Consider the following 25,799-nt stretch of genomic DNA (forward strand, 5'->3'; position numbering starts at 1 on the left):
GAGCGGATCGGTTTGGTTCGGTACGCTATTTTGGGTGTTTCCATTATGAAAGTGTGCCATAAAACCGAACTGTACCGGACCATTCTGGGTCCTGCTTCAGATGTGGGGCCATAGAAAATGGAACGGTTCCATTAGGGCGGACATGCAATACATTCCACTGATTGGTGGACGTGCTAGGCATTTTCTATAAATCCTGTGTGGTCCCGACGGTCCGATTTGCAGTGGAAACGCTCACGAGAATAGACCGGTCCGTTCTAAACCGTTCCAAATCTACTGACCCAAACCGTTCCGTTCAGTGGAAACAAGGCATAAGAGGCCCATGGTAACTCTGGAGGAGCTGCAGAGATCCATTGCTCAGGTGGGAGAATCTGACCGCAGGACAACTATTAGTCGTGCACTCCACAAATTTGGCCTTTATGGAAGAGTGGCAAGAAGAAAGCCATTGTTGAAAGAAATCCATGAGAAGTCCCGTTTTCAGTTTGCAAGAAATCATGTAGAGGACACAGCAAACATGGAAGAAAGTGCTCTGGTCAGATGAGATCACAATTAAAACTTTATGGCCTAAAAGCAAAACGTTGTGTGGCGGAAAAATGATACTGCACATCATCCTGAACACACCATCCCCACCGTGGAAATATGGTGGCGGCAACATAATGTTGTGGGGATGCTTTTTTCAGCAGGGGCAGGGAAGCTGTTTAGAGTTGATGGGAAGATGAGTGGAGCCAAATACAGGGCAATCTTAGAAGACAACCTGTTAGAGTCTGCAAAAGACTTGAGACTGTGCGATAGGTTCACCTTCCAGCAGGACAATGACACTAACATACAGCCAGAGCTACAATGGAATGGTTTAATCAAAGCATATGCACATGTTCGAATGGCCCAGTCAAAGTGCAGACCTAAATCCAATTGAGAATCTGTGGCAAGACTTGAAAAATTGCTGTTTTAGACACTCTCCATCCAAGCTGACAGAGCTTGAGTTATTTTGCAAAGAAGAATGGGCAAATCCCAAAAAGACTTGCAGCTGTAATTGCAGTGAAAGGTGATTCTACAAAGTATTAACTCAGGGGGCTGAACACAAATGCACACCACACTGTTTGTAAAAAAATTGGGAAAACGATTTATCATTTTCCTCCCACTTCACAATTATGTGCCACTTGTGTTGTTCTATCACATAAAATCCCAATAAAATACATTTACGTTTTTGGTTGTCATGTGACAAAATGTGGAAAATTTCAAGGGTGTGAATACTTTTTCAAGGCACTGTATACACACACAAAATATAATTTATTACTACTAAAAGTTAACATTTACTTGCACCATTACATATAACACATTTTAAAAAATGCTTGGTACAAGAGCATCCTCCATTACAGCTCACTACATTTACTACTATAGATTATACTATTGCACAGTTTATCTTCGTTAACACATTTTGCATAGATTTTTGCCTCCTCGGGATCAAGGGTAACATAGTCAGTTTCAGAATAACATATCCACAGTCGTTATAATGATCAACATATGATATAGGTTTGCTACAACGACTATAATTCTTATCCAAGGTACTGTCCCCCGACTCCCTAGTAATGTGCTGATCGTGCTGGCAGCTCTCCTGCTGCCTGTCCTTGATTTAGGTATACTCTTCTTTTTTTTTTTTTTTTTAATCAATGACTTATTGGGGGTTATTTATGAAGGCAAATGCACCTTGCATTACAAGTACACTGCAAGTACACTTGAAAGTGCACTTGGAAGTGCAGTCACTTGTATATCTGAGGGGGACATGCAAGGAAAATAAAAAACAGCATTATAGCTTGCACATGATTGGATGATAAAATCAGCAGAGCTTCCCCTCAGACTTTACCTGCAGACATTCCTCTTTTCACTTCCACATTGTTCGTTTTTGCTCAGAAGTTGCTCTATTTCTTCTCTGTTCTGTTCACTTCCTGCTTGTCTGATTGTTACTCACCAAAGTGATGGGAGGCTTTACTGCGGTGGTCAGTGACTGTGCTCGCCCCCTCCTGGGAACTACATCTGGTGGCAGGACACTCTCTACGTTTTAGAGACTTCAAGGAGGTCTGAATTACTGGGTGTGCCGCAATGCATACTGGGACATGTAGTTCTTATATGAATGAGCGCAGCAAACCAGGAAGTGAATGAGAGAACAGAAACTAGAACGCCGGAGGTGATATAGATGAAGGAATTTAATAGGTATTTACTTGTTTTTTAACAGTCATTACACTATTCTGTCTGTCTACCCTGCAGACATTAATTTTAGGCAAAACATTTTTTCCTTTACAACTCCTTTAACTTCTGTTACAGTTCGAAATTAACCATGTATGTCTAATGTAGTCAAAAATCTCATAGTTTCTCCTTAGCTAAAACCTTTTAAGAGAGCTAAGGTTTGTAGTTCTACAAAAAAGTTTAAAGAAGCTAAAGTCTAAACTAAATTGTATAAGGGCTATAGAGTAATTGTGTGCAGGAGAACTAATAATTGTGTCATATTATAAAATATCATTATGGTTCAGAAATGTTCTTTGAGGTATTTGAGTGGTGTTGGAATCCCAGAGTACTGTCATCCGAGGCCCCGTACACACGAGAGGATCCATCCGCTGAAAAATCTCAGCGGATCGGTATCAACGGATAGATCCCCTGGTGTGTACGTTCCAGCGGATATTTATCCGCGGATATTTCCGAATTCCAGCAGATAAAAATTTGTAAGCATGCTAACAAATCTATCCGCTGGAATCGGCTCCAGCGGATCGATCCGGTGGTCTGTACAGACTCACCGGATCGATCCGTCCGAACACATCCCTCGCATGCGTCGTAATGATTCGACGCATGCGTGGATATCCTTATATGACAGCGTCGCGCCACGTCGCCGCGTCATCATCGCGGCAACGGCGCGACACGTCACCGCGATGGGAATTCGGCGCGGATTTCGATCCGATGGTGTGTACACTCCATCGGATCAAAATCCTCAGGATTTATCCGCGGATACGGTCCGGCGGACCGTATCCGCGGATCAATCCTATCGTGTGTACCAGGCCTTAGAGGTCTATGAAGCTTAAACAAAAAACAGTATATAGGACTTTTATCACAGTACTCTGAGACAAAAATACATAGCTATCTATCTATCTGTCTATCTATCTATCTATCCATCTATCTATCTGTATTGACTGCATATACAGTGCCTTGAAAAAGTATTCATACCCCTTGAAATGTTCCACTTTTTGTCATGTTACAACCAAAAACTTAAATGCATTTTATTGGGATTTTATGTGATAGACCAACACAAAGTGGCACATAATTGTGAAGTGGAAGGAAAATGATAATGGTTTTCAAATTTTAACCCTAACTAAAATCTAGTAGAACCAATTGCCTTCAGAAGTCATCTAATTAGTAAATAGAGTCCACATGTGTGTAATTTAATCTCAGTATAAATACAGCTGTTTTGTTAGAGAACCTTAGTGCATAAACAGCATCTTGAAGGCCAAGAAACATACCAGACAGGTCAGGGATAAACTTGTGGAGAAGTTTAACCCCCCTGGCGGTATTCCTGAGTCTGACTCGGGGTTACATTTTTCTGCTGCGATCGGTAACCCCCGAGTCAGACTCGGCTCGCCTCGCAGCATCATAGGCAGGGTTTATTTACCTTGTCCCTGGATCCAGCGATGCCACCGCGCTGTGTGAGCGAGCGGGTCCTCGCTCGATTCACACAGTGCCTCTGTGTGCAGCCGATCTCTGTTCCCTGCGACGTTACGACGCACGGGAGCGGAGAACGGCGCCAAATTCAAAAAAGGTAAACAAACACCTTAAATACAGTATACTGTAATCTTATAGATTACAGTACTGTATGTAAAAAATACACACCCCCTTGTCCCTAGTGGTCTGCCCAGTGCCCTACATGTACTTTTATATAATAAAAGCTGTTCTTTCTGCCTGCAAACTGTAGATTGTCCATAGCAACCACAAGTGTCCCTTTTATGTCAAAAATGGTTTTAGACCAGCTAGAAAACACGATAATAAATTATAATCACTTGCAGAATTGTGTGATAGCGATTTGTGGGGAAATTCGTCCTACAAAAACAATTTTTTACGACAGCGACAATTCTGCAACTGAGCAAATTTCAGTGATTTTGAGTTGATTACATTATTGAATATTTTTTATTATAATTATATTATTATTTGTTATAATTATTTATAATTATTTATTATATTATAATTTATAATTTTTTTTTTTTTTAAATTTCATACCCGGGATGCCTACTAGACTCTTGTTTGACAGATTTAAGTGAGTATTCCTAAGAATTACAGGCCTACAGTATAAAACGCCAAATTTCCTTGCAAATAATGGTACCGCCTATAGCACCTTTTTTCTAAAATAATCATACCGCCAGGGAGGTTAAAGCAGGGTTAGGTCATAAAAAATATCCCAAGCTTGAAACATCTCACGGAGCACTGTTCAATCCATCATCTGAAAATGAAAAGAGTATGGCACAACTGCAAACCTGCAAAGACATGGCCGTCCACCTAAGCTGACAGGCCAGGCAAGGAGAGCATTTATCAGAGAAGCAGCTAATGCCTCGTTTCCACTGAGCGGATCGGTTTGGTTCGGTACGCTATTTTGGGTGTTTCCATTATGAAAGTGTGCCATAAAACCGAACTGTACCGGACCATTCTGGGTCCTGCTTCAGATGTGGGGCCATAGAAAATGGAACGGTTCCATTAGGGCGGACATGCAATACATTCCACTGATTGGTGGACGTGCTAGGCATTTTCTATAAATCCTGTGTGGTCCCGACGGTCCGATTTGCAGTGGAAACGCTCACGAGAATAGACCGGTCCGTTCTAAAACCGTTTCCAAATCTACTGACCCAAACCGTTCCGTTCAGTGGAAACAAGGCATAAGAGGCCCATGGTAACTCTGGAGGAGCTGCAGAGATCCATTGCTCAGGTGGGAGAATCTGACCGCAGGACAACTATTAGTCGTGCACTCCACAAATTTGGCCTTTATGGAAGAGTGGCAAGAAGAAAGCCATTGTTGAAAGAAATCCATGAGAAGTCCCGTTTTCAGTTTGCAAGAAATCATGTAGAGGACACAGCAAACATGGAAGAAAGTGCTCTGGTCAGATGAGATCACAATTAAACTTTATGGCCTAAAAGCAAAACGTTGTGTGGCGGAAAAATGATACTGCACATCATCCTGAACACACCATCCCCACCGTGAAATATGGTGGCGGCAACATAATGTTGTGGGGATGCTTTTTTTCAGCAGGGGCAGGGAAGCTGTTTAGAGTTGATGGGAAGATGGATGGAGCCAAATACAGGGCAATCTTAGAAGACAACCTGTTAGAGTCTGCAAAAGACTTGAGACTGTGGCGTAGGTTCACCTTCCAGCAGGACAATGACACTAAACATACAGCCAGAGCTACAATGGAATGGTTTAATCAAAGCATATGCACATGTTCGAATGGCCCAGTCAAAGTGCAGACCTAAATCCAATTGAGAATCTGTGGCAAGACTTGAAAATTGCTGTTTATAGACACTCTCCATCCAAGCTGACAGAGCTTGAGTTATTTTGCAAAGAAGAATGGGCAAATCCCCAAAAAGACTTGCAGCTGTAATTGCAGTGAAAGGTGATTCTACAAAGTATTAACTCAGGGGGGCTGAACACAAATGCACACCACACTGTTTGTAAAAAAATTGGGAAAACGATTTATCATTTTCCTCCCACTTCACAATTATGTGCCACTTTGTGTTGTTCTATCACATAAAATCCCAATAAAATACATTTACGTTTTTGGTTGTCATGTGACAAAATGTGGAAAATTTCAAGGGGTGTGAATACTTTTTCAAGGCACTGTATACACACACAAAATATAATTTATTACTACTAAAAGTTAACATTTACTTGCACCATTACATATAACACATTTTAAAAATGCTTGGTACAAGAGCATCCTCCATTACAGCTCACTACATTTACTACTATAGATTATACTATTGCACAGTTTATCTTCGTTAACACATTTTGCATAGATTTTTGCCTCCTCGGGATCAAGGGTAACATAGTCAGTTTCAGAATACATATCCACAGTCGTTATAATGATCAACATATGATATAGGTTTGCTACAACGACTATAATTCTTATCCAAGGTACTGGTCCCGACTCCCTAGTAATGTGCTGATCGTGCTGGCAGCTCTCCTGCTGCCTGTCCTTGATTTAGGTATACTCTTCTTTTTTTTTTTTTTTTTAAATCATTGACTTATTGGGGGTTATTTATGAAAGGCAAATGCACCTTGCATTACAAGTACACTGCAAGTACACTTGAAAGTGCACTTGGAAGTGCAGTCACTGTATATCTGAGGGGGACATGCAAGGAAAATAAAAAACAGCATTATAGCTTGCACATGATTGGATGATAAAATCAGCAGAGCTTCCCCTCAGATCTACAGCGATTGCACTTTCAAGTGCACTTTCAAGTTTACTTGCAGTGCACTTGTAGTGCAAAGTAGATTTGTCTTTCGTAAATAACCCCCATTGACACTTCCAGTTGCTAAGAGGTTGCTGGGGGGCAGAATTTTTCCATAGGACCCCATGTTTCATAATTATGGTCCTGTTTGGGAGCAAAAATTTGCAGTCTGTTTGGAAAAGCTGAGGCTTGTACAAAAGGTCACAATTAATTTGTGCATATAACTTACCTGGGGCCAGATTCTCATAGAATCGGCGTTGGCGTAGTGTAAGCCATTTACACTACGCCACCGCAACTTACTGGAGCAAGTGGCGTATTCTCCAAGCACTTGCTCCGAAATTTGCGGCGGCGTAGTGTGTATGGCCGCGTAATTCAAAGGGGGCGGCTTGTATTCAAATTAAGCGCGCCCCCGCGACGATCGAACTGCGCATGTGCCGGGCGGAAAAATAGCCCAGTGCGCATGCTCCAGCTCACGACGGAAAACGTCAATGACGCCGACGTGAGCGTCATTGATGTAAAGTCATATTCCTGAACGACTTGGGAAAACGACGTAACCGACGGAAAAAGGCGACGTGGACCCAACGCCATACTTAACATGGCATAGGGCGGACTGGCGTAAGGTTACCCCTCATATAGCAGGGGTAACCTTACGCTTACGGAAACGACGTACGCGACGCAAATTTGTTCGGGAACCGGCGTATCAGGCTCATTTGCATAGTCAAATGAGACCTGAACGTAAACGCCACCTAGCGGTCAGCGTTGTATTGCATTTAGGATCCGACGGTGTAAGTGACTTACACCAGTCGGATCCTAGCCGAATTCCGTCGTATCTTGTTTTGCGAATACAAAACAATGATACGCCGGCGGGAATTTCGAATTACGCCGGTGTATCTGTAGATACACCGGCGTAACTCTTTTAAGAATCTGGCCCCTGATCTCTAAATATACTGTAGCCCCTCCAGTAATACATTTTAAAATAGGGACGTCTCCATAATACTTTGATAACACGTGTAGGCAACCTGTACTACTGATAAATCCTTCTCCCACATTGGCTGTGCAGTGTATACACATATTATGGGTCTTATTTTTAAAGTTTAGTGCAGAAGGTGTGGCCCAGACCAGTCAATCAGAGTCTAAAGTCGACATAGACAGTTTAAGTCTTGGCTGGTTCAGCAGGGACCGCTAAGATTTGAACCATGTGGGCAGGCTGATTGTACCCAACTTGGGTAAACCAGCCTGTCAGATCTTTCATGCGATTATTGCCAGCGGCTGTATAGAACACAATAGCTCCACAAGGGGAATTCCCCCATGATGCTGACTGTGCTGATGGTAAAATTGAGTGATTTTTCTTTCCTGTAACAGATGATTGCAGGAAAGAAAATGATATTTAGAAGATGAAAGCTAGCATTGGTTGTTTTTGGGTATCACCCTTGTTATCTCACTGCACTGTGTTTATAATAAGGCTTTTGTTGTGCAGATGGGAAAGTAATGTAATTAACAGTTGCAATACAAAATGTTGTACTAAAATGACTTTGTTTATGCAATATTCAGTACTCAAAGGCTTCACAGAGGCTGGACACTGCTGCTACCTGACAGCTGGCATCCCTCTTGGCCAGTTCTACAAGAAGTCAGACCGTCTGGTTTTGTTGGGCAGCAATCACAAGTAAGTCAACTTTTTTTAAGAAATGTTCTGCTCTACTTAGATCTGTTTATTCAACCTTGGCATCCCTTACAGCTGAACTTCAGGTTCAAGCTTTATTGCATAGTTACAATGGTCCAGCTTTGACCAAGGTAGGTATGCATATCTCATACCTGAGAGACCACTGGGGAAGCTGACAATCACCTTTTTAAGCACTTTCATACCGGGCCTATTTTGGCACTTTTCTCCAACATGCAAAAATCATAATTTTTTTGCTAGGAAATTACTCAGAAACCCCAAACACTATATATGTTTTTTTAGTAGACCCCCTAGGGAATAAAATGGCGGTCATTGCAATTTTTTATCTTGCACGGTATTTGCAGGGGAACACTGGCAAGATTACCATTAATGGGTCAAGGGGGAGCCACTTTACAAAGACTTGGCCCTGAATGGGCACATTGATATAGCCAGATTCAGGTAAAGATACGACGGCGTATCAGTAGATACGCCAATGTAACTCCGAATCTGCGCCATCGTATATTTAGGCGTATTCTCAAACTGAGATACACTTAAATGTTGCTAAGATATGAGCGGCGTAAGTCTTCCTACACCGTCGTATCTTAGCTGTCTATTTATGCTGGCCGCTAGGGGCGTGTACGCTGATTTACGCCTAGAATATGTAAATCAGCAAGATGCGCCTATTCACGAACGTACGCACGGCCGTCGCAGTAAAGATACTCCGTTCAAGTAAGGCGTTTTCAGGCGTAAAGATAAACCACCAAAAAGATGGCGCAGCCAATGTTAAGTATGGACGTCAGAACCGCGTCGAATTTTTCAATTTTTACGTCGTTTGCGTAAGTCATCTGTGAATGGGGCTAGGCGTAATTTACGTTCACGTCGAAACCAATGAGTCTTTGCGGCGTAATTTGGAGCATGCGCACTGGGCTACGTCCACGGACGGCGCATGCGCCGTTCGTTCAAAACGTCATTTACGTGGGGTCATGCTTTATTTACATAAAACACGCCCACCTCTTCACAATTTGAATTAGGCGCGCTTACGCCGGCACATTTACGCTACGCCGTCGTAACTTAGGACGCAAGTGCTTTGTGAATACAGCACTTGCCTCTCTAACTTGCGGCGGTGTAACGTAAATTACATACGCTACGCCCGCATAACGTGAATCTGGCTAATAATGTCTATCTAAAGAAAAATTCCCAAAGACACCAATACATATCAGCTGGGATTGTCCTAGTACTGGTGATACAGTGAAAGGTTCTCTGTCTCTATTGGGGCCCCATCACACCTGCATACTCCTGCATTATTGCTTGCAAATTACTGTGCACAGTGTTAAAGGGGTTGTAAATGTACAATTTTTTTTTTTCCTAAATAACTTCCTTTACTTTGGTGCAGTCCTCCTTCACTTACCTCATCCTTCGATTTTGCTTTTAAATATCCTTATTTCTTCTGAGAAATCCTCACTTCCTGTTCTTCTGTATGTAACTCCACACAGTAATGCAAGGCTTTCTCCCTGGTGTGGAGTGTTGTGCTCGCCCCCTCCCTTGGACTGCAGGAGAGTCAGGACGCTCTCTACGTTGCAGATAGAGAAAGGAGATGTGTGTTAGTAGGCGTCCTGACTCTCCTGTAGTCCAAGGGAGGGGGCGAGCACGACACTCCACACCAGGGAGAAAGCCTTGCATTACTGTGTGGAGTTACAGGCAGAAGAATAGGAAGTGAGGATTTCTCAGAAGAAATAAGGACATTTAAAAGCAAAATGGAAGGATGAGGTAAGTGAAGGAGGACTGCACTAAGGTAAAGGAAGCTATTTCGGGAATTTTTTTTTTACCTTTACAACCCCTTTAAAGGAACACTAAAGGTTATTTTTTATTAACTAAATTGATTGCTGTAAGCTAGAGCATTTAAATATCACTTACCTCGTTTTTCCATTTGCCCTCCAAAATACAGTAATCCAAGTTTGAAAATGCCATTTCCTGTCTCTCCTCTTCTTGCTTTCCACCAGCATCTGAGCCGTTTTGCATGGTGGAAAGCAGAATGTGCTCACCCCCTCCCTATGACTACAGCCCTGCGTGACCTGCGTGAAGACGCTCTCTATCATTCACAGGCACTGAGGGAGGACATAAGTGGGCGTCTCTAGGATTCTGTAGCTCCGCCTCCCTTGCAACTCTTTACAACCCCGCCTTCATTCCACCCCCATTGAAAAAGACGTGGCTTCCTCGGCTGGGGAGGCGGGAATGTGTGTGTAGACTGGGGAGGAATAAATGGGTATAGGTAGGGGGGCGGGAAGGGGTGTATACTAGGGACGGTAGGGGCGGAGTGTGGCTGTGTGTGTTCTTGAGAACTGTGCTCGTTCTCGTCCGTCGGTTAAAAAAAATGCTCTGCGCATGCTCAACGCCGCTAAGCCTAATGGGAACTTTAGTTCTCATCATGCCGTGACGTAGCAATAATGTACGCACACCGCAAACCAGGAAGTGAGTGGGAATAATGATTCAGGAGTGACTTAGGTGTATAAACCAGCTTGATTTTAACAGGTATAACAGTAGTTATAATGGCAATTATTACTTTTTAACTTATCAGCAACTGTCAGACGTTAATTTAAGTGGAAAATATTTTTGTCTTTACAACCCCTTTAAAGCGGGAGTTCACCCATTTATTCAATTTTTTTTTTCTCCCCTTAGATTCCAGCTCGTTCGGTCTAGGGGAATCGGCTATTTGTATTAAAATATGAGCAGTACTTACCCGTTTTCGAGATGCATCTTCTTCCGTCGCTTCCGGGTATGGGTCTTCGGGAGCGGGCGTTCCTTCTTGATTGACAGTCTTCCGAGAGGCTTCCGACGGTCGCATCCATCGCGTCACTCGTAGCCGAAAGAAGCCGAACATCGGTGCGGCTCTATACTGCGCCTGCGCACCGACGTTCGGCTTCTTTCGGAAAATCGTGACGCGATGGATGCGACCGTCGGAAGCCTCTCGGAAGACTGTCAATCAAGAAGGAACGCCCATTCCCGCAGCCCATACCCGGAAGCGACGGATAGGATGCATCTCGTAAATGGGTAAGTACTGCACATATTTTAAAACAAATAGCCGATTCCCCTAGAGAAAACGAGCAGGAATCTAAGGGGAAAAAGTGCCCTCTAAGGGTGAACCCCCGCTTTAAGGCAATCTATCCATTTCAAAAAGCCTACCAAGCAATTAGCAATGGACAAAAAAGGTATCTGTATATTTTTTTTTTTAACACAGCATAAGGATCTATTCATTAAAAATTGCTTGATGAATGTCACACAGATTTGCCCAGCTGTTACAAATTCTGACCATATTTTGTTTAATATGTTGATTTTCCTATGATCATCGGCTCCATCTAGTGACCATGTTGTCATATTGTTCCTTAAATACCTAACTCGGGAAAATACTGCATTATGGACACTAAATAGGAGATTATGTTCATAATAAAATCAACTACTGTTACGATGGCCGAGTGAATGTTTGTGACTTTTGTCCAGCCCCTTTTTTATTATCAATATATATTTTTTTCATATACAACAGAAAGTAACAATAAGAAACATAATGACTAGTTGTGAACATTACTTTTTGGGTCATTTGAGCACATATGAACATTGTCATGGTTTATCATTTAAATACAAAGATAGGCTCAAACATCTTCAATGGGTTCTTGAGTTGTAAACTTTATAACATTGCTAGTAATATGTTTATTTTATTACCTGTTAATAGGGCCCCTATAGTGTTAATTACCACTGATGTCCAGTCTATTGCAGTAAGTTTCAGCACAGGTCCATTGGAACTTACTGTGGTAAATAATTAGTAGGTACCAAAATCCGTCATACAGAGTGCATTGGGGTACTTTAAAAGTATGAAAAGGGGCTTAAATCTTTTATGTGGGTACTGAATCTTTACTGGTTAAAATTTAAACCTCAACCATATCACATTATATATCTTTTTAAGAAAACCTAATATTTTACTCTCCTTAAATGCACATCCTTCTAATAGAGACTGCAAGGGAAGATGAGACACTATGGTATTTCCAGGATTTTATAGACCCGTCCTATAATATGTCAAATCCTTCCCCAGCTGGACTGAAGTGGAATGACCCTATGGAGTGAGATCATCATTGGCGCCTGAGGTTGCACTGTCAGCACAATTATTAATCATACAAAATAATTAGGATAATGTTGTGCGGTTCTCCAACACACAAACGAAAGCTTAAAAATGGCCATCTAAATGCACGAGATTTAAATATGGGTGCGAGCCAAGGCCCTTGTTTTTCTCAGCTGGCCCATTCATCACAGTCAGGTGTCTATGTTGTTAGGCTCCGTGGGGGCATAATTCCACATTATTACTCACAGTTCTATTTTGGGCTGAATCCTGTAAACATCAAACAGATGATTTGGGCTCTTTTCACAGGCATGTTCCCATTCATTTCAGCCAAACTTAGATCAGATAGGAGGTTTGTATAATACGAGAGTGGGCGTTGAGGGATTTCAAAGTGAAAAGTGCTGTTTAATTTTACGAGGGTGAAAAGCGCAAAGCACAACATGCATTTAGTGCTCTGGATATATGAGACATATAATATACTTATCAATATGCAAAAGCCATAATTTACATATATGAGGTTCCAGACAGTGTGTTTAGAACATATTCAGGGGAATTTAGAATAGCCCTAGCCACAGATTTCTGGCCATTGTTTCCTTCAGAAGCACCTGCACCTAACTCAGACGATCATTAGCACCTGTCTGTAACAATACCGACACATATGCAAAATTAAGTTCTTAGTAATGCCACCTTAAAGGGGAACTAAACCTATCAATATAAGAGGCTCATAAAACAGTTACATTCCCAGCTCCTGCCAGGAATGTAACTGTCACATTGGTTGTGCTCTCAAACCATCAAATGTCTGGTGTCATAACTGATCACATGTGCAGCATTATGGCAGTTGAACATCAAACAGAGGCTAAGATGCCAGCTTCCTTGGCTGTAATTGATGGGAGTTCCGCCTTAAAGAGGAAGTAAACCCTGCTGGGTTTTACTTCCACTATCTTTCCCTGCAAAGGTAAAGCATAATGGGCTACTATGCATCGCATAGTAGCCCATTATGTGACCCTTATCTGCAGTAGAAGCCCGCAATGTCACCATCTTCAACGCTGGCAGCGAGCGTCCATTCTTCACCCCTCTTCTTCCGGGGCCATGAACTCTCGCTCTCTGACTGTCTGGAGTCACGTGACATCACTCCCGCTTCACAATCATGAAGTGGAACGAAAATTATTGGATATTTCAAACTTTTTTAACAAATAAAACTGAAAAATTGTGCGTGCAAAATTATTCAGCCCCCTTAAGTTAATACTTTGTAGCGCCAACTTTTGCTGCGATTACAGCTGTAAGATGCTTGGGGTATGTCTCTATCAGTTTTGCACATCGAGAGACTGAAATTTTTGCCCATTCCTCCTTGCAAAACCGCTCGAGCTCAGTGAGGTTGGATGGAGAGCGTTTGTGAACAGCAGTTTTCAGTTCTTTCCACAGATTCTCGATTGGATTCAGGTCTGGACTTTGACTTGGCCATTCTAACACCTGGATATGTTTATTTGTGAACCATTCCATTGTAGATTTTGCTTTATGTTTTGGATCATTGTCTTGTTGGAAGACAAATCTCCATCCCAGTCTCAGGTCTTTTGCAGACTCCATCAGGTTTTCTTCCAGAATGGTCCTGTATTTGGCTCCATCCATCTTCCCATCAATTTTAACCATCTTCCCTGTCCCTGCTGAAGAAAAGCAGGCCCAAACCATGATGCTGCCACCATCATATTTGACAGTGGGGATGGTGTGTTCAGGGTGATGAGCTGTGTTGCTTTTACGCCAAACATATAATTTTGCATTGTTACCAAAAAGTTTGATTTTGGTTTCATCTGACCAGAGCACCTTCTTCCACATGTTTGGTGTGTTTCCCAGGTGGCTTGTGGCAAACTTTAAACGACACTTTTTATGGATATCTTTAAGAAATGTCTTTCTTCTTGCCACTCTTCCATAAAGGCTAGATTTGTGCAGTATACGACTGATTGTTGTCCTATGGACAGAGTCTCCCACCTCAGCTGTAGATCTCTGCAGTTCATCCAGAGTGATCATGGGCCTCATGGCTGCATTTCTGATCAGTCTTCTCCTTGTATGAGCTGAAAGTTTAGAGGGACGGCCAGGTCTTCGTAGATTTGCAGTGGTCTGATACTCCTTCCATTTCAATATTATCGCTTGCACAGTGCTCCTTGGGATGTTTAAAGCTTGGGAAATCTTTTTGTATCCAAATCCGGCTTTAAACTTCTCCACAACAGTATCTCGGACCTGCCTGGTGTGTTCCTTGTTCTTCATGATGCTCTCTGCGCTTTAAACGGACCTCTGAGACTATCACAGTGCAGGTGCATTTATATGGAGACTTGATTACACACAGGTGGACTCTATTTATCATCATTAGTCATTTAGGTCAACATTGGATCATTCAGAGATCCTCACTGAACTTCTGGAGAGAGTTTGCTGCACTGAAAGTAAAGGGACTGAATAATTTTGCACGCCCAATTTTTCAGTTTTTTATTTGTTAAAAAAGTTTGAAGTAAATTTTGTTCCACTTCATGATTGTGTCCCACTTGTTGATTCTTTAAAAAAAAAAAAATACAGTTTTATATCTTTATGTTTGAAGCCTGAAATGTGGCAAAAGGTCGCAAAGTTCAAGGGGGCCGAATACTTTTGCAAGTCACTGTATCTCCAATATTGCAAGCACCTACAGGTAAGCCTTAATCTAGGCTTACCTGTAGGTGTAAGTTGTCCCTGGGGGTTTACTTCCTCTTTAAGAGCCTGCTGCTATGGCAATGGCCAATTTCTAAAGAATTACCAGTTCTCAGACTTGGAAGCTGATAGTAAATAAGACCAAGTTAAGCTGGCATGCAAAGCTATGCCAGTATTCAGAATGGGCCATGTCTGTGCTGGGAAGCTATCATCTTAGTATCTCAAAACAGTGAGTACACCCCTCACATTTTTGTAAATATTTGATTATATCTTTTCATGTGACAACACTGAAGAAATTACACTTTGCTACAATGTAAAGTAGTGAGTGTACAGCATGTATAACAGTGTACATTTGCTGTCCCCTCCAAATAACTCAACACACAGCCATTAATGTCTAAACCGCTGGCAACAAAAGTGAGTACACCCCTAAGGGAAAATTTCCAAATTGGGCCCAATTAGCCATTTTCCCTACCCGCTCAGGTGTGAATGGGGAGCGGGTGTGTTAAATTTGGTGTTATCGCTCTCACTCTCTCATACTGGTAACTGGAAGTTCAACATGGCCCCTCATTGCAAAGAACTCTCTAGATCTGGTGACACACCGGGGATTTCCTCTCACTTCCTGTTTGGCCATGGGACAGGAAGTGAAGGGAAATCTCACCTAATGGGACACAGATGGCAGAGACGAGCCTCTTTGCGGCTACGCGCAGAGGTACAGGATCTGTTGTCCTCCTCTCTGCTGAGACAATTTTCTGGTGGAGATGGGGGGGGGGGGTGGTTCTGCAGCTGCAGGAGAGGTGCAAGGGCCTCATGGAACGGCATGTCAGACCATATTTGACTTGTGGACATAGGCGTGAGCACAGGGTGTGCCTGGGCGCACCCTAATCACCCCATGTGAATTATCATTATACAGGGGTGGCACCAGGTGGGTGGTTGGGGGGGTGCCAGTGGCCAGTGTAAATGCCACCATTATATTAAAGGCTAGGTTCAACTTTAGGAACACATTACACTCGTATTTAGGGTGTAGCGTAATATGCTCCCAATCAACTGTCTCCCACCACCAGAGCCTCCTCTCCTCCCTGTGACAGCCGGTGGCATTCATGTGTGTTTGAGCTTTGGAGTGCACACCCTAATGCAATAGGCTGCGCACGCCTATGCTTGCGGGCCTTGTGTTTGACACATATGCTCTCACAGGAAGTTGAATCACAGCAGAAAAGATTTGGAGGAGGCTGAGAGCAAACAAAGTGACTTTTCTGAGTTAAGAATACATAGTTGAATAAATCATTTTTTATTTTAAACTAGAATTTGGTGGCACTTTAAAGGCGAACTTCACTCTCTCAATCAACATGGAGTATTTTGAAAAGAGAAGTGTGGGATTTCAAAATAACAAACATACATAATTTCCCCTGCTGGCTCCACACTGAGAACTGAGTGATCAAAGACCTCGGATCACATAGTTCTTCAGTGATCAGAGAGCGATGACTGTCCAACACTGGCTTTGTGCTTTTACCCCTCCAGTGCTCACTGGAGCACCGGGCTGTGGAGGGGGAGGGAGCAGCTGGCTCAGGCTCTAAGTGGCACGCTGATAGGCTAAGCCAGCTGCTTCTCAGGCTTCTGGGTGGATTCTGACATTAGTCAGGATGCCTCCAGAGTGTGGACCGGCTCATGATCTGGGTCACAGGTGTACAGTATAAAGTGACCCACAGGAGAAGTATGGCTGGAAAATCTAGGTTGTTTTTCAATGCAAAAGCATAGAGACATGATAGGTTTGCTTTGAATATTAAAAATGAATTAAATAGCGTTTTGGGTTTGTGGTGCTCAGATGCCGTGTAGTTCTGCTTTAACTGTGATAGACCTTAGCACAACATAAGATATACTTTCCCTTTGTTTGTATCTAGTGCATCTGCCACATTTTGATAAACATTAGCAAAATTCTCTAAGCGAAAGACCCAACTGGCAAAAGAATTGGCTGCCATTCAGCACTGACTGATTTCGCCAACACATACTTGTAAACAGTTGCAGCTCATTATCGAATTCCAGTTGTTACAATCTTAAGTCTTCCAACTCCGGTTTGCAATTGTTTACTAAATCCCTAGGTTTGCGTTTTTAGAATCGTTAAAAGAAAAAAGAAAGAAAATCTTTAGTTTAGCAAACCTTTTATTTTACCACTGGAGGGCAATGTTTTTCTATAGATTTCTTCTTTGTGGCTGTCTAATGGGAAAGGTTTTCTGTTGCATTTGTATTTTTCCACTTGTAAAAGTTCTCCTTTATTTTCTGTGTTCTTTGGGTCCATTTCACGCTCTCCAATCTCCCACGTTACCCTCCATGCTGGTAAGTGTTAACTATCTTCTGATGATATCTTTCAGCCAAACGTTTAAGAGGTTTGCCAGCACTGCCAACATCCAATGCACGGAGATCCTGGAATATTGCCAAAGTTTGGGAAAACCCGGCCATTTTATTCCTTCTTTCCAGGTACTGTACCTGCTACCAACACAGTTTATTCTGCATGTGGCTCTTTATTTTCTAACATTTGCTTCTATAATCCTGTTAAAGGCGTTGTAAAAGAAAATGTTTTTTCACCTTAATGCAATCTATGCATTAAGGTGAAAAAACATCTGATGCTGCCGGCCCCCCCCCCCCCTGAGCCCCCGTTATACTTACCTGACCCCTCAAAAGTCCCGCAACGGTCTCTAGATCCTCTTCGCCGCTCAGCCTGGCCGCTGATTGGCTAGAGCGGATGGATTGAGAGCAGCGCAGCCATTGGCTGGGGCTGCTGTCAATCACATTCAGTGACGCGGCACGCCGAGGGGCAGGGCCGAGTGATACAGTGAGCGGCTATGGCCGTTCGCTGTATCACAGGAGCACACCCGCAATTACTCACCACCATGCGAGCTCTCGCATGACTGTGGTGAGTTCTTGCGGGGGGGACCAGAGACAGCCGCCGAGGGACCCCAGAAGACGTGGATCGGGGGCCACTCTGTGCAAAAACGAACTGCACAGTGGAGGTAAGTATAACATGTTTGGTATTTTAAAGGAAAACATAAATTTCCTTTAATCTAATGCCCAGTCCCTGTCTTTTGGAGTTTATGTCCATTTCACCATTTCCCACAGTGTACACAGGTATTTGATTTAAAATACAACCTAATTGTACAATCCATATACAATTTCCTTTAGATTTACAGGCTTAAAGTCTTACTAAACCCACAACAGTAAAATCAGTCTGTATATGCAGTAATGTATACTTGTTATATTCACTGTGGAACCTGAGGGGTTAATCCTCTGCATTGTGTAAAAAGGCTGTTTGATTCTGTCTTCTCTGATCCTCCCCTCTTTCCACAGTCCCCAATCTATATCCTGATAGAACAAAGCATTGGGGAAACTCTGCACATGCTCAGTTTGGTGTGTATTGCTAGAGAGTTTTTTTGGAAGAGTGCATGTGATCAGCACAGGGCCAATTTGCACTGTTCAGACAGAGGGTCAGGGGTTTTACAGCCTCATAGGACAGTGAGAGTGGAATGAAATCTCCTCTTACAAGCTTTAACCAGACACTGATAGAAGTCATAAGACTGCTATATATTGTAGATAAGAAAGGGTATTTAGCAGCTTATATTTATTAAAATAATTGCATTTCCATGTTCTGTGGGAGACCAGATATAGTAAATGCAAGGGACCTAGGTTTAGTAACACTTTAAGCTGAGTATACACATTCAGTTTTTGTTTTCGTTTAACCCACTGGTAAAACAAAAAAACTGAGATCCCCACATCTAGACAATGATGTGTGATGCTGGGATCTTTTCTGTTCAGGTATTCCATTCTGACAGCAGGCACTCCGTGGACACCCCCTGCTCCCCCAATTCCATCAGAATACACTAATCCGAGCTTGCAGCCATTGGCTCATTAGAGCAGCTTCAGTTGAACAGACAGCAGTACGCATGTACCGACTTTCAGTACATCTGTACCGTCCTTTTAGATTTAGCAGCTGTATAGTGCAAAGACCTATAACAGTCCATTTAATGATCATAAAGTCAGTTCTCATACTTTATAGTTGTCATTACATCTAAAGTGTACATATAGCTTCTGACCGAGGTTAAAGTGATAGTAAAATCTTGTTTTTTTTTTTTCTATAAAAATAACAAACATGTCATACTTACCTGCCCTTTGTAGTGAATTTGCACGGAGCAGCCCAGATCCTCTTCTTCTCTGGTCCCTCTTCGGTGCTCCTGGCCCCTCCTTCCTGTCGAGTGCCCCCACAGAAAGCAGTTTGCTATGGTGGCACCCAGCTGCCTGTGTCTATTCAGATGTGAAGCTGCGGGCTGCCCCACCCCCCTCTCATTAATGGCTAACTGACTTTGATTGACAGCAGCAGAAGCCAGTGGCACCGCTGCTGTGTCTTAGCCAATCTGGAGGGAGAATCTCAGATGCCCGAGACACTCGTGGACATCGCTGGACAGAGATAGGGCTCAGGTAAGTATTAGGGGGCCGAGTGGGGCTGCTACACACATAAAGCTTTTAATCTTCATGCATAGTATGCAATTGGGAAGTGGAAGGAAAATGATAAACAGTTTTTTTTTTTTTTTTTACAAATATCTAAAAAGTGTGGCGTGCATTTGTATTCAGCCCCATGTACTCTGATACCCCTAACTAAAGTCTAGTGGAATCAATTGCCTTCAGAAGTCACCTAATTAGAAGATAGAATCCACCTGTGTGTAATTAAATTTCAGTATAAATACAGCTGTCCTGTGAAGCCCTCAGAGATTTGTTAGAGAACCTTAGTGAACAAACAGCATCATGAAGGCCAAGGAACACATCAGACCGGTCATGAATAAAAATGTGGAGAAGTTTAAAGCAGAATTAGGTTATAAAAAAAAATCCTAAGCTTTGAACATCTCACTGAGCAGTGCTCAATTCATCATCCGAAAATGGAAAGAGTAATGGAAAAACTGGGGTCCACCTAAACTGACAGGCCGGGCAAGGAGAACATTCATTTAGAGAAGCAGACAAGAGGCCCATGGTAACTCTGGAGGAGAATCTTTCTCCAGGACAACTATTAGTCGTGCGCTCCACAAATCTGGCATTTATGGAAGAGTGGCAAGAAGAAAGACATTGTTGAAAGAAAGCCATAAGAAGTCATGTTTGCTGTTTGTGAGAAGCCATGTGGGGTACACAGCAAACGTGTGGAAGAAGGTGCCCTGGTTAAATGAGACCAAAATTTTACTTTTTGTCTAAAAGCAAAACGCTATGTGTGACGGAAAACTAACACTATACATGGTGGTGGCAGCACCATGTTGTGGGGATGCTTTTCATCAGCAGGGACAGGGAAGCTGGTCAGATTTGATGGGAAGATGAATGAAGCCAAATACAGCACAATCTTAGAAGAAAACCTGTTAGAGTCTGCAAAAGACGTGAGACTGGGGCAGAGGTTTACCTTCCAGCAGGACAACGACTCTAAACATACAGCCAGAGCTACAATGGAATGGTTTAGATCAAATCATATTCATGTGTTAGAATGGCCCAGTCAAAGTCCAGAACTAAATTCAGTTGAGAATCTGTGACAAGACTTGAAAATTGCTGTTCACAGACGTTCTCCATCCAATCTGACAGAGCTTGAGCTATTTTTCAAAGAAGACTTGGCAAAAATGTCACTCATTAGATGTTTAACCGCTTGACACCCACCCGCCGTCAAATGACGGCGGGCGGAATGCTCTATTGTTCTGACAGGATGTCATATGACGTCCTGTCATTTAAAGCCTCTGGGGCGCGCGTGCGCGCACCCGTCGCGTCACTGGGAACACAGTGCGTGTGCCTGGCGGCCGCGATGACCGCCGGGCACCCACGATTGCACAGTAACTAAGCAGGGACGTGGAGCTCTGTGTGTAAACACAGAGCTCCACGTCCTGTCAAGGAGAGAGGAGACCGATCTGTGTCCTTTGTACATAGGGAAACAGATCGGTCACCCCTCTCCACACACAGTTAGAACACACCCAGGATACACATTTAACCTCTTCCCCGCCCCCTAGTGGTTAACTCCTTCCCTGCCAGTCACATTTATACAGTAATCAGTGCATATTTATAGCACTGTTCACTGTATAAATGTCAATGGTCCCAAAAATGTGTCAAAAGTGTCCGATGTGTCCGCTATAATGTCGCAGTCCCGAAAAAAACACAGATCGCCGCCATTCCTAGTAAAAAAAAAAAAATCATTATGTCCCCTATTTTGTAGGCAATATAACGTTTGCGCAAACCAGGTTATTGCAAATTTTTTATTTTTACCAAAAGTATGTAGAATAATACGTATCGGCCTAAACTGAGAAAAAAATATATATTTTTTAAAAAAATGGGATATTTATTATAGCAAAAAGTAAAAAATATTGTGTTTTTTTTTTTCAAAATGTACGCTCTTTTTTTGTTTATAGCCCCAAAAAAAAAAAAAAAACGCACAGGCGATCAAATACCACCAAAAGAAAGCTCTATTTGTGGGTAAGAAAAGGACGTCAATTTTGTTTGTTTGTTAAAGCGACGCAGTGCCGGAAGCTAAATCTCGTCTGGGCAGGAAGGGGGTGTATGTGCATAGTAGGCAAGTGGTTAAAGCTGGTAGAGACATCCCCAAAAAGATTTTCAACTGTAATTGCAGCGAAAGGTGGTTCTACAAATCATTGATTCAGGGGGGCTTAATACAAATGCACGCCACACTTTTCACATATTTATTTTGAAAAAATATTGAAAACCATTTATCACTTTTCTTCCACTTCACAATGTGCCACTTTGTGTTGGTCTATCACAATTATTTTTTTTTTTTTTAGTTTTTGGTTTTAACATGACAAAATGTGGAAAATGAATACTTTGGCACTGTAGCTCATCCTAGCTTGCAAAATGTGCAGTCTGCCTAAACAAAAAAAGGTAGTGACCATCTCTAAATAACGATTGATTGAGGTGCAATTTTATGGCTGTTTTATATTATAAAATGAATCATTGCATGCACATTTCTTGAACCTGGAAGCATTGTTTTGATATTATTTGTCATCTTTGCATATGTGAACATTCAGGCTGGATTCACATTTTGTGTTGTGGTAACTTATGGTAATAATACGCAAACTGCACAACAGCATTTAGTAATCAGGGGCGGGGCAAGCTTTGACAAAGAAAAGTAGAAGTTACAATGCACAGCTGCTCCGATTCTGTGTGCATCAGTTTTAGTAAATCTCTTGTTTTTAAGTGCAAGTTCCTCTTTGTCAGAACAAGATTGACAATTAAGAAACAGACAGGCTTTGAAAGGTTTTATCACCGTGTTATAAGTGTTACCTCTACCAAATCTGGATGAATCTGCACTTATTCTATTTGTGGGAAAATATGATAAAGCTTATAACTAAACTACATATGAGAGCATTTCTCACAAAAGGTGATTTTTGCCATATTGATGCTCTTGCAACAACACAGTTGAGTACTGGCTGTGATACATTTTTGTTTATTTGCAACCACTGTTACATTATCAGGGCAAACTTTCCAGGGTCAGCACCCTTCTTCTCAGTCCAAACAGTACTGATACCCAAACTTTACCCAATCTGGAGCAGTTGTGCATAGCAACCAATAAACTTCTAGCTTCAGCCAGTTAAACTTTGAAAATAAAAACTGGAAGCTGATTGGATGCCATGCACAGCTGCTTTAGATCCTATCTGCTCTAATCTTAAAATATTCCCCTCATAGGGTAACAGAAGTGAGAAAGTTAGACGGACAAAGAATAAAGAATGGGCCATGGCATCTGAGGGGAGAGGAAAGAGTAACATAGGTAAGCAGTATCGGCTGGTGCTAAACAATTTTGGGGGCGCAAACAAACCCCTCCAGGTCCGCACTCACCCTACAAACAGAGCCCTCCAGCGGCCGTGGCTTCCTGGTTAACCCAGTCTTCTTTCCAGGTGTCAAATCTTCAGCCTTCTGTCCTGATTGGCCAGGACGAGAAGGCGAATATTGATTCGCTAAAATCACAAAGTGGGAGGGGTTCAGGGCGCAGTGCTCTGTGCCCCCTGAGGGCAACATAAAACAAGCTAAAAGAGCCTCAGGCTCTAATCACGTCCTTGTAAAATGACAGACCTAATAGAAACCTATTAGTCCAGCGCTCTGCACAGTGCACAGCCACACACATTTGATTTTTAAATAAATGATAATATGACTAACATTTTTTAACTTTAAGATGTTAAAAATTTTTAGTCATTATATGAGTTATTAAAAAATAAACTGTTCTATGATTAGATCATGCAAACTAGGCGCTCCTTATGGGCCACTGGAGGTGAGAATGGTCATAAAACTATTTGATGGTGATTTAGAAAGCTAAAGTCCATGTTCAGTCTGTTATGCCTTGTGTCAAACAGAATTCTCTTTCATAGTTCAATGATTTTCCTTTACCAAGCATTTTTAAAGTTACCTAAAAAACTAAAATATTATTGTCTTTTATAAAGTGGTCTGGTTGTAAGAAATACATGTCCTATGTGTTTTCCTTATATTCTTTTGTAGCGCCCTCTAGTGTGTGCTACTAGAAGTGTAGTGTAGGAACATCTAACTCAGTAAATTTGAGTCTTAATTGGGTCAGGGTTATTAGAGTTCAGGGCTGCGTGACTCATCCTATCAGCTCTCTGGTGCCCCTACCCTGGTGTCTGGAAGGTTGGCGAACCGTCTACAAATAGAGGGTGGGGGTTAGGAGTAGCTGCCATGAATATTTATGGGGCCTCAGTCAATCCCCAGGGGACAAAGGCAACCCCATAAATAGACATTGGCCGTTCCAGATGGGGAGTCAGGTGGAAGATGTAGATACAGTGTTGAGGAGGCTGTCCGTGACCCTGAGGGGTACCCCCTAGTCCAGGGGGGGGGTGTCCTGCCTTGGGCCAGTTGCCTGGGGTGCTGGGAGGATCCTGCCAAAAACACAAAGACAGGAGGCTTTTCTGGAGGCACAGGAGCAAAGTGAGTAATTCAACACTGGTTGGGACTGATAAAGAGGGGAGACTGCCAAGTGTAGCCAGTGTCCCTTGAAGACAGAGGTGGGTTTAATCTTTCTTTCCTCTGAGAGATCTCCAGAGAGACAGTGGGGTGGGCTGTTGAAGAGTCAGCCAGGTGGGCTGGTGTAGAGGCAGCCATGGGCGTCCGCTCCATAGGGCAATGGGGGTTGTTTGCCCCCCCCTGGAATCACCAGGGAGAGCCAGGAGCAGGGCCAAACTGGCCCTGGGGCCGCTTTAAGTGGCGACTGCAGCGCTCCCCTCCTCTGTCCTCTGGCGCTTGTATCGTATGTCACGGAGCTGGGTCTGTGTGCAAGGTCTCGCCCACCTAGTTCGGCTCCTCTGATAGTCTTCTAGTGTTCTGCCTATCACACGAGCCAAACTAAGGGGGCGGGACCTTGCACACAGACCCAGCTCCGTGACATACGATACAAGCGCCAGAGGACAGAGGAGGGGAGCGCCGTTGTATATAGTTTACCAGGCCTGTGCTTTGTTTGTTCCAACATCTGTTGCCACAGGTAACACTAGACTATTTTCTGATGTATTTTTAGCAAGTCTGGAAACGCAGAACAAACACAACACAGAGTTGTAGCCTACGGCATAGTTTCTAGTTGTCCCTTATTTAGAGTGCCTGTCCCTCTTCTGGAAGCAAATCCATTTGTCCCTCATTCCAAAAGGTTCCTCTTTTAGACCTGAAATAAATATACTGTCAATATAGTGTAGTGTTTCAGTCAAGGGAAAGGGGTGCTGTGTAAAGTAAAGGGTCCAGAAGTGCAGTTGTGGAGAGGGAGTACACAGTAGTGACAAAGAGATATTGAAAGATGCAGGGGGCACAGTGGGGTGTTTTTACATTTTAATGTGGGGGGGGGCTTTTAACCCCCACTAGTGGTCGAAGAAAGGGTAAAACGCGACTCTGTATCGCTGTCGAAGCGTCCGTCCCCCCCCCCCCACTGAAAAAAATTCAGCGGATGCCCATGGAGGCAGCTGCAGCCTGATGGGCTAGGATTGCCTGAAGAAGTGGTGCTGGAATCACTGGCCACAGAGGAAGCAGAAGGAAAGTTTGCACACTGTTTCTGCCTGTAAAGGGCTGTTACTGAACTGACAAGTCAGTTCCATCAGGAGTGAATCAGCAGAAGTTTTGCAGGAAAGGAACAAAGTGTGTGCAGGAGGAAAGCAGAAAAGGAGTCTGTGTATAGGAAGTTGTCCCTGAAGTTCAAGTTAAAATCAAGTGGGCATCCCATTAACTCCCTATCCCCATCCAAGTTGTTAAAGCTGTACAACAACTTTTACCTACAGGTAAGCCTAGGTTAAAGGGGTTGTAAAGACAAAATTATTTTCCTCTTAAATTAAAGTCTGACAGTAGCTGATAAAGTAAAAAGTAATGTTTTGCATTATAACTAGTTTGATACCTGTTGAAATCGAGCTGTTTTATTCACCTCCGTCACTCCTGAATCGTTATTCTCACTGACTTCCTGGTTTGCGGTGCACATTCATTCTTGCTACATCATGGCCTAATTGGAACTACAGTTCCCATTAGGCTTAGCATCCATGCCTGTGAGGGATAAGAGATCAACTATACTCAGGGCTGTAGTCATAGGGAGGGGGTGAGCACATTCTGCTTTCCACCATGCAAAACGGCTCAGATGCTGGTGGAAAGCAAGAAGAGGAGGAGAGACAGGAAATGGCATTTTCAAACCTGGATTACTGTATTTTGGAGGTCAAAAGGAAAAACGAGGTAAGTGATATTTAAATGCTCTAGCTTACAGCAATCAATTGATCTAATAAAAAACAAACCTTTAGTGTTCCTTTAACCACTTCCCGACGGCCGTACGACTATATACGGCCGCAGGGTGGTTCTACTTCTCTGGGGCGCCGTGTTTTTACGGCCGCCCCTTTTCGCGTTCCCCGCACGCGCTCC

General features: G+C 42.9%; 1 protein-coding gene across 1 annotated transcript in view; it reads left to right on the plus strand.

The window, feature by feature from the left end:
• Window positions 1-25,799, plus strand: part of SEC16B (SEC16 homolog B, endoplasmic reticulum export factor) — a 269,950-nt gene that overhangs the window by 115,307 nt on the left and 128,844 nt on the right. Inside the window, exons 15-16 of the mRNA XM_040360362.1 lie at window positions 8,023-8,134; window positions 17,267-17,372. Of these exons, the coding sequence (XP_040216296.1) occupies window positions 8,023-8,134; window positions 17,267-17,372 (218 nt within the window). The remainder of the gene's footprint in view (window positions 1-8,022; window positions 8,135-17,266; window positions 17,373-25,799) is intronic.

Source organism: Rana temporaria, chromosome 7 (assembly GCF_905171775.1).
Source record: "Rana temporaria chromosome 7, aRanTem1.1, whole genome shotgun sequence".
NCBI lineage: Eukaryota > Metazoa > Chordata > Amphibia > Anura > Ranidae > Rana > Rana temporaria.